This window comes from Orbicella faveolata, unplaced genomic scaffold (assembly GCF_042242905.1).
Source record: "Orbicella faveolata isolate gen_17 unplaced genomic scaffold, um_ofav_v1 contig_26, whole genome shotgun sequence".
Classification (NCBI taxonomy): domain Eukaryota; kingdom Metazoa; phylum Cnidaria; class Anthozoa; order Scleractinia; family Merulinidae; genus Orbicella; species Orbicella faveolata.
The window spans coordinates 9032898-9043128 of record NW_028301554.1 but is presented as its reverse complement, the minus strand read 5'-3'; the positions used below and the strand labels follow the sequence as shown (position 1 = coordinate 9043128).

At 38.7% G+C, this 10231-nt stretch overlaps 1 protein-coding gene across 1 annotated transcript; it reads right to left on the bottom strand.

The window, feature by feature from the left end:
- Nucleotides 1-6982: 6982 nt before the first annotated feature.
- Nucleotides 6983-9694, bottom strand: LOC149108052 (CUB and peptidase domain-containing protein 2-like). Its single transcript, XM_089295615.1, has 2 exons — nt 8970-9694; nt 6983-7289 (listed from the first exon to the last, which is right to left on the bottom strand). Exons 1-2 carry the CDS (start codon nt 9097-9099, stop codon nt 7129-7131), a joined length of 291 nt encoding a protein of 96 aa, XP_089151741.1. The 5' UTR covers nt 9100-9694; the 3' UTR covers nt 6983-7128.
- Between the last annotated feature and the right edge of the window lie 537 nt (nt 9695-10231).

Below are 10231 nucleotides of genomic sequence, written 5' to 3'. Positions count from 1 at the left end.
TCTGCGAGCCTGTAACTTCAGACGCCACAAGTTTATGACCTTTTAAACGTTCTTTTAAACGTTATCATTTTATTAAAATTTAGTAAACCGGCCAATTGGTGGCGAATTTTACACGTACTAATCAATAAATGAGCGTTTTCTATGCAAATTTAAATTATCTACCTTGCTACGTTTGGAATGATCTTCCTTGATTTCGTTTTTAGAAAATATAGATGATCAAAAGTCGAATTTTCTTGAAAAAATGACCTTTGACCCTACAACCTTTTCCGCGAAAACTTGGATGGTCATTCCAAACGTGAGAGGATGGAAATAATTGAACTGCATCTAAAACTCACTTTTGTTGAATGATTTTGCTAAAAACCGCCACCAATTCGTCAAATATTTGTTATTTTCTGCTAAATGTTACGTGACATTTCACGTGACCCGTCAGAGGCCCTAAATCTACCTCAAAATGCTAAGGACGTTAAAACTAACTATGTGCTAAATTTGGTTCCATTGTCACTTGTGTCTTTAGAGATTTATCTAATAAATTATTTTAACCAGTAAAGGTCTTTGATCCAGTCCTTAAACTGCTTTAGGAGGAAGATAAGCTTGGTGAACTTGATCAGCTTAATCAGCTTCTTTATCGTCCCACCCGAGTAAAACAAAAGAAGGGTGGTGAAACCGAGGCTGGTGAAACCAGAGTGAAGACTAACCGATATCCTCTTTGTTCAACCTAGTCGTCTGGTTTAAAAACATTTTCACTTGGTTTCCAGTCACTAGAAGACCTTAAAAAGCCAAAAAGCCCGGTCTGGATAGGGTAAAAGAGAATGCGCGAACTTGTGGCTAAAGAAGCCAAATTTTTATGACAATGTTTACATTCATTACGGCCTATTGAAAATTATCATGCTCAAGAGACATTGTCTCTTACCACACTATTGCTCTTAGTTTTGCGGAAAACTCGTATTCCAGTTTTTCTCGTGGAAATGAAATGCGGTCGGGAATCCTTGCACGATATAAGGCGAGATTGCTGTCATAATTTTGTTAGCGAACAGGAATTTGGGCGTGATGCCCAACGAGTTTGCCAAGCAGAAAGGTCTCTAATGGGTCCCTTGGCCGGGACGAAACGAGCTGCATAAGACTAGCCACGAACAATGTATTATCATAAATAACTGTCAACTCTAAATGAGATGTTAGAAATTATTTATGTGGGAGATGAATTTGGTGTACTCGAACTGGGGTAGCCAACCCTCGGGGAGTACCCACAATGGTGAGATCTTAGGGTTTAGTGCTCTCCTTAAGAAAGGGGGACTGGGGAAGCCAACAAAACTGTAAGTATCTAATTACGTATGCTGACGTCGCGGTCTTCTCTGATTGGTTGCCGATAATGTCTTTGCCCGATGATGCTTTGGGACAGCCTCCCTATAGTCAGACTTCGAACCCAAATCACTGAGTCTATATCATGGCCGCATGCAAGACGGACTTCTGTCATCGAGGTCCTCGCGACACTGGGGGACAAAGTTTTTGTTAATTGTTCCTTACGTGTACAAGATAAAAACTCCTTTGGGCACTCAAAAATTTCACTTGTCTTAAAGGAGGCTATCTCGATGTAAAATTTGAGAATCCAAAGCTTGGTAGAGTGTGTTGCAAAATTTCAAATTTGCATCGTTTTTCAAAGTCATTATCTAAGTCTATAGGTATTGTGAGATCGTTATTCATTGTATTGATTGATTCTCTATATCAACTTCTATCGTCCTCAGCAGTCACTCTTACAAATACACGCCTACTCGGCCTTGTCAGTTCTGGTTTATAATTGTTCAAGAAATATCTCTCTTCTGTGCCTTAAGACGTTTTAAAGTTATTATCTCAATCATAAAAGCATCAAAATCCATATCAATTATCATTTCTTACAAGGTGGCACAACAGCTGAGAACTCCATTAGAAATCCTCTGTTTTGAATATTGCTGTTTGAGTGGAATTTTATCAAGGCGTATTTTCCAGATACAAGAACTCTCTTTCCAATCATGTGACCACAGTACTTGCCAAACACCCGATTCTTCTCATTGGTAATCTGTAAATAATCTCGGCTGCAAAGAAATGAAACATAAACAAGTGACCTTCTGGAACAAGGGTTACCTCAATCTGGAACTCAGATTCTTCGTTCCCCATGACCAGCACTCAAGAACCGAGTGACCCTGGAAAGTATTTCTTAGAAATCCGAAAATATCCCGCTTCCAGTTGAATTGCGTATGCCTTGCTGAAAATCATGTGCCTTAATCAGGTCCCTGCTGTTTTACTTCTGGTCGCTTTCATTGTTTTTTTTAAACCAATCAAAATCGATCCTGCAACAGAACTCTCGCGAGTCACTCGCTAGCGCAGAAAGGAGCGAAGACTCGAGATACGAGCTTGTAGATCACTGGAAAGTGCATCACGTATGCACATGTCAGTTTTTTAACCATAAGTTTGAATTTATTAATGTTGTGAGAGTGTAGCCAGTCATATTTATTCATTCCGCCATTTTCCTTATGAGCAGAGTGTGTACTGAAAAGTCGTATAACTTCTTATTTGGCAATGTGTTAAGTTAAGTTAAAGAGAGCGGTAAGTGTAACTGACTGCCATTGTAGTTTCTTGCTTCATTCTCATTAAAGTTGCGTCGCACTATCTAAATGGAGTAAATTTATACTGGTGTGCTTATGCAAATATTGCAAGTGGTTTGGCTTAGTGACTTTTATTCTATCATTCACTAGAACCGAGAGCGGCAAGCTCAAAAAGTGTAAAGGTCGGTCGGCACTCACTAAGGACATGTTGCGGGGTCGTGAAGCGGGGACAAGCTCCTTGGTGTGTACGCATAGGACCCATGTTGCAGGGACAGTAAGCAAGCTGCTGCACACGAAGAGGATATTGGTTCATTTCTTTGTTATAGCGGGGACAGTTTACAAGAGCAGTACTCACGATGTGACAATTACAACGTAACTGGGGTCATAATGTCCCTTCTTCGTGACCGACGAGTTCGAGCTAGCTGAATTTCATGCAAGATTTTGCGTTGTCCCCGCAATATTTAAGAAATGGAAAACATGTACCGTGTTTCTATCAAGTTTTTTTTTTTTACAATAACGGTCTAATTTCCCGCGCGCTGATTGGCTCATTTTTATCATCAATAAGAGTACAGACGGATAAAATTTTAATTTAAGCAAGCTCTCAAGTTAAACTTTCAGCTGTCAAACTGTCAACTTTTTAACCAATGATATTTTGTGGGCTTTTTTTAAGTAGCCAATCAAAAAGCGAGAAAAGCTATTGACAATGTTCGCGTCATTTTGAATGAAATTCAGTTATCTTTGTTTACGGCATTTCCCCTCATTTATCCCGGCATTTGGCCATTTTGGGGTCTTGTTTTTGTAAAAAACAAATTGACGTCAGTTTTTTATGCGTCTGTCCCTTATTGATGATAAATTTCGTCATATCATTGTCAAAGTTTACTGCGGAACCACTCGCCTGCTGACGAGGGCGCAGCCCGAGTCAACTATCACGCAAAGAAATCGAGAGCGAGTAATCTAGTTGTTTTAGTATAAATGTACTAGTTGTTCAAAACTTTGTGTAGATCCTCTTCACTGAATTCTACTTAAAAACCTTGCAAAGTAGAAATGTTGGCGCGAAGTCAGTCAGTACAAAAGTAAACATTTTCTTACACGAAGTATTAAGAGTGCCTGCCTCTAAAAATCAGGCAAATTCTTAATTTCGCGGCAAGGGTCGAAAATTCGATTTCGCTCATATTCTCATGGTAGATAGGCTAGGGCATGACAAAAACTACTGGATAGTTTTTTTTGGCAAAATATCCTTTTATTTCAAAGAAATATGCAAATTACCAACTTCCGTTAAAATCGTCATTTGACGCACCATTTTATTAAGCAAGTTTGAGAGCCTCGCATGCAAAACCACATCATTTTTCCGTCTTTAAAACACTCAAATATTTTTGTGCAATGTTTAAATGTGTACTGGGTTGATTTTAGGGAATGTTGCGTTGTCTTTTTGGGTGCACAATAATTAAATTTCGAAGACATGTATTTCATTCACTTAAAAGGACTTCGTGAATATAATTAATTTTCACCGTGTGCGAAACCTTCAAATGGATTAAGCTTCTGGTGGTTGAATCGCAAAAAGATGATCTACAGATTCCTGTAAAAATTTCTCTGGGCAAATGATTGTGAGCGACGCGAGAGCTTTTCAAAGTACGTCAAAAATGCTAATATTTGACCGTCCGTCGTCAAATTTCAATTTACGGGTTAGACGTATATTTTAGCATGCGCCACATGACTTGACCTATAATAAGTTGAAGTAGACACAGTGCTGATAATTTCGAAATGTTCTAACCTTATTTGTTGCAAAAGGCAGGTACACCAACCTCTATTTAAGCGGCTAGCCCCATTAAGCGGTCGCCACCCATTTCCCCGGGGGTAGCCCACTGTATTACATGTATTTAAAACCAAAAATAATTGCATAGCGCGAAAAGACCTAGGTATGAGTTTAGCATTACAGTATTACGCAGGGGCATGTAGCTAGCGGTGGTCGAGTAAAAGATAACAACAGGGGCAATGGTAAATTATTCATTCTTTTCATTTCTTAATTTAATCTCTTCCTACTCAACACGATTGCGTGCTCCCAGTTATTCCAAGCCTTACGGAGTCTTACGTATCAGGATAGAAATTGTTCCACCCCTACCCCCTAAAATGGGATGACAGAATTGCGTGACGAACAAGGAACCGCTGCAAGCAAGGATTCAAGCCATCAAACCATGATGATCAAACGTAATATTTTGGTGTAGTGCAAAGCAAGCAACTATCTACAAATGACTTAGCCGTTTTTGACTTAGATGCAGTGGTGATCATATGTGTCGAACAAGGGTCACAGATTCATGGTATTCGACCGTTAAATCAGTTGACAGATGGCGATGTACATCGGACGTTATGTAGACAAAAGCAAACTTCTGCTTTATGTGCGACGAATGGTGATAGAAACACGTCAAATCGGCTTTGGACCTTCCTTTTACAGCAAATGAGGTTAAAACACTTCGAAATTATCAGCTCTGTGTCTATTTCAACTTAACATAGGTCAAGTCATGTGGCGCATGCTAAAATATACGTCTAACCCGTAAATTGAAATTTGACGACGGATGGTCAAATATTTGCATTTTTGACGTACTTTGAAAAGCTCTCGCGTCGCTCACAATCATTTGCCCAAATAAATTTTTACAGGAATCTGTAGACCTTCCTTCTGCAATTCAACCACCAGAAGCTTGGTCCATTTGAAGGTTTCGCACATGGTGAAAATTAATTATATTCACGAAGTCCTTTTAAGTGAATGAAATACATGTCTTCGAAATTTAATTATTGTGCACCCAAAAAGACAACACAACATTCCCTAAAATCAACCCAGTACACATTTAAACATTGCACAAAAATATTTGAGTGTTTTAAAGACGGAAAAATGATGTGGCTTTGCATGCGAGGCTCTCAAACTTGCTTAATAAAATGGTGCGTCAAATGACGATTTTAACGGAAGTTGGTAATGTGCATATTTCTTTGAAATAAAAGGATATTTTGCCAAAAAAACTATCCAGTAGTTTTTGTCATGCCCTAGCCTATCTACCATAAGAATATGAGCGAAATCGAATTTTCGACCCTTGCCGCGAAATTAAGAATTTGTCTGATTTTTACGGGCAGGCACTCTTAAGAGTAAATGTTCACAAAAATCAAAAATAGTTCGGTAAGGCTTGAAAAATCGAATTTGCCCTACTGTTGCATATAAGTAGGCCTTAGTAAAAGTAAAAACGCTATGTAGTTTTTTTCTTCAAATATCTTGGTATTTCCGAGAAAAAGGACATTATCGATTTCATGTCCAGACATCAATCTAACGAGTGCTAACTGGGCTGAAAATAGACCATTTTCATTCGATTCGCATTTCGCAACTATTGAGCGGAAAATAGTTGTAATACAACCAAATTAATGCAGAACTATTCCTTGTCCAAAACAGCCCAGTTTTAAGAATATTGGAGTAATCCAACTATTTGGCGGTAAACAAAACCAAAGTGTTCTCCAATGACGAGTGCGTCAGTCAGTGAAAAGAACTGTCATTTTGACCATGTGCCATGTCTCGGAAGTCCAAAAGATTTTAGATTCTAACTATACTAGGATAGGTCTTTCAATGATTTAATGACAAAACAGTGGTAACACTTTTGGTCACGCATTCGACTGCTGGCGTGATTTTGTGTCTTTTGTGAACGATTTTGCATAATTTTTTGATGAGTGCCTAATCATTTGCCCAATCTAAACTTTACATATAATGAAAGACCTATCCTAGTATAGTTAGAATCTAAAATCTTGTAGAATTCCGAGACATCGCACATGGTCAAAATCACAATTCTTTTCACCGACTGACTAACTCAATTTTGGAGAACACTCTGGTTTTGTTTACCGCCAAATAATTAGATTAACCCAATATTCTTGAAATTGTCCTTTTTTTAGACAAGGAATAGTTCAGCAATAAGCTGTTTGTATCAAAACTTTTCTGTGCTCAATGGTCGCGAAATGCGAATCGAATGAAACTGGTCGATTTTCAGCCGATTTTGTTTGATTTTTGTGAGAATTTGCTCTTAAGTCTTGTATTTCCAAGAAATTGCATTTTTCATGAACATCCTCATATTTTAGGGTACCATACCCCCTTAATTAGTTTAATTAGTAGTTTCGACATGCTGCGAATAAAGTATAATAGCCCAAACTCTCGCGTGTAAACAAAAACAAAAGTGTGGTTGACTAGGGCTCTTTAACTTACAGCAATAATTTAGTTTCAGAATTTTTCGTCCTTGTTACTAAAAAGTTACTTAAACTGTAAAGCATTCAATTATTGCTTGGTGATAAAACGAAGGAAATTCAGCCTTACGCCACTTTAGGACCGGGAAGTTGTTGAAGGAACTGAACACATGCTGACAGCTGAAAAGTTTCCTCCTACAACTTGCGTTCAAATAATCGAATTAATACAAATGTGACTTCCCTTGAAAAAAAAGGAGGAGAGGCTTTACATTCTGTGGAGAAAGTGATGCAGGTCACTGGACCTCTCCCTACATTCACAACTTGTTAACACACTAAAAATCAGTACTTACTGGCAAGATATACTATCCTCCAGGTAAAGTTCGTTAATGGTAATATTAATCACCATGCCTTGTGGAATAGGAACCGAAGAAATGCAATCTGTATTGTTTGGGTAATCGTTAGGATATCCGGGACTTCTGAGTGTATTTTCAATCACTGGACCACACCCTGCATGTAACAGATCAAAATAATAAAAAGATAGAGTTGATATCTACGGGCTAGTTTTATTCCCTGCAACTGCAAGGCACCAAAACACACAGATTCCTTCATCTCATTTTCAACTCTTCCTGTTGGACTTTTTTTCAATCCGCTGACCAGTATGTTAAGGGTTCACAGTCGAGTGCACCGCGCGATACAACTTATTTGTCAAGTGATTTGTTTCAGTAGCAAAGTTTCTTATTCGTGGATCGTGTATACGGTCGACAGTGCATGTTTTTTTTTTTTTTTTTTAACTGAAAGTTCCCAACGATAACCCAATTCTATTGTTCTTGTTTTTTCCATGACCTGGAGAAAAACATCACTTTGTTATGCCATCACGTGCCATCACGTGCCATCACATGTCATTAGACATTGCTTCCAGAGAAACTTCAAATGAATTAACAAAATTTGGTCGCATTTTTATGAGAACATATCACAAGGATTGTGAACGTGAAACAAATGCGTGCAGGCAGATTCCTCCCTCCTCGCGGGAAGGGATACGTACCCCCTCCCTTCGTCTGTTATGACTTACCATAAGTTTGTGTCAAATAGTAGTCACAATTCAGTATGTATGGAGGGTGACAAATGGTTTTTGCGTGATTTTTGATGTCCCCAAAATTAGTAGGGTGACGCGTGATTGAGACCAAATTAGCCGCGTGACGTGGGACAAGACAACACAACGTGATGGGTGATTTGCTATTTTAGAGGTAAGTGACGCGTGATTTACCATTTAGATTTCCTTGATAGGTGAATGTTTTTGGACCTAGAAGGATACCATTCATTCAAGGTAAATAGTCTTAATCAAGATCGATATACCGTAGAAGACGTGACATCATTTTCTGTTTTTATTTCTGAAAGAATGTCGTCCCAAACGGCTGAACTGAAAGAACGTTAGTGTTTGGAATCATTTTATGCCGCCCGAGAAGACGCTTCCGCAAGCAATGACCCCCTACAGAGAGAAAACATTTGTGTACTACGTGCACTTAATGAAAGTTGTCACAAATACCCAACTGAATTCAAAAGCCACGTTATGTCCTTCACAGACATAAAAACAGTTGTCGCGCGTATTTCCGGGGAGTAAAGCTTTGACACAAATATAATGCCTGTATCTCAAAGAATAGCAAAGGTGCAGTAGATGTCTTCTCAATTCGTATCTGACTGTGTTGTAGGCGAAGGAAATAACATGCGTGCGGAGCTAGCCGAGAGAGGTCTGGAGAGGCAAAAATCCCACCTTGCAAGGTTCGCTCCGCTCGCCGTTTTTTTTTTTTTTTTTTTTCATGCTTGTCGGGAGCCTGATTATCCAGGAGTCTACCGGATGCAGACCAAATCTCCCAGTATGCAGTTAAGTCACCACTTCTATTTTGGCCGATAATTGGCATTTTCAGGGTCAAATGTTTGGAATATTTGTCGATAGATTTCTGTGGTTGAATCGGCAGAGTTCTGTTTTTAATGACGTTGTTAGAGTTGAGAAGATAAAATTGGCAACGCACTTACTTCTTTTTAAGTGATGCGTGATTGGTGAAAAACTTTTCCCTGATGCGTGATGTGATAGAAAATTCAGCGTGATTCATAATTGGACCCCCTCCCCCCCCCCCCACCCCTTTGCAACCCTCTGCGTGGGGTTAGTTTCAAAATATCGTATTTTCTCACCTCCTTTTATTACGAAGTGTTTTACATCAGTTCCATACTTGCTGGTGGCCACACATGTGTAGTTACCTTCCTGGTATAATTTACTGCTCGTAATATTTGTCGTGTTCATCACCACTGTAAAGTTCCGCATCAATGCTATGTATATGGGAGGGGTTCCAATGGCTGAACACTGAACTTGGCTACCTGGATCTACTCTCACCGCAGCATCTGAAACAATCTTGGGTGGCACTAGTGAAGTAATGTTTCAATTTAGTTAACGCTGTAATTAATGTTATTTAAGATTACTAATTAATATCCGGGTTATACTTCGAAGAATAAAGACTTACCTGTACAGTGTTAATCTCAATCTGAAGTAAAAAAACCGCTAACACCAGTAAGAACATAAAGTATTTACAACTTTGTACATTGTTTTATCTTACGAGAGAGTAGTGTTTTTTTGGTGGGGCATATTTCTTGAAGTTCATCTGATACTAAAACTGTACAGATTAATCATTTAGTCTTGGTCATTGCTTTTTGGTGTAAAAATAAATTACACTTGATTACTTTGGTTGATCGAAACTGTGCTTTAACCCTTTCCTAACAATGAAGCAACAACAGCAAAGAAACAAAATGACTACTCCAGTTTTCCTTAAAAAAAAAAAAAAAAAGAATTCTTACTTATATGGCGATCCGGTGTAAGAAACGCAGAATTTCGTTCTTGTCTGGAAATTCACCCTATTTGGCCCTGGGAGAGAAGGTGAGGGGGGCAAGGGGAGGGGGGGGGGGGTGGCTTACAATGCTTGGGCTGAACTTTCCTCACTTTTTTGACTTTCCCAGAATCTACCAGAAAAAAATTGGGTGTGTCGATTGTTTCGTTACTTGCCTTGACATTTCTAGGGCAACTATGTCTTTAAATGATGTTTAACAGAAATTAAGGTTACCGTATACCTTCAGAGGTGTGTCACATCCAAGCAATGTGGTGCGTTCGGTTTAAACTGTAAATACCTAATCTCCCATATAAAATTATAGCTTATAAAGCTTCCTCACCTGTACCAAGAATTTTGAAATAAAATGAAATGTCGAATTTCTTAAGACCTCTAAATGCGAGCGTCCGAATCACCTTTTGAAAGCTACAAGTCAAAGCGCATTTTGTTTTTCGCTTATTTAATTTGTCCCTCAGTTTCCGGACCCAATGCGCTAAAAATCATGGGTCTACGATTTGCCATATTCAAGTTAAGTAAAAAGCTACAGGACATTTTCGAAATAGGATTAAAAAATATGGA

Excerpts from the sequence above, each read along its gene's own strand:
- LOC149108052 (XM_089295615.1), bottom strand. The coding sequence starts at position 9,099 with ATGCGGAACTTTACAGTGGTGATGAACACGACAAATATTACGAGCAGT. Across the intron at positions 7,290-8,969 it reads ACACTTCGTAATAAAAGGAG|GGTGTGGTCCAGTGATTGAA; the intron begins GTGAGAAAATAC and ends TGTTACATGCAG.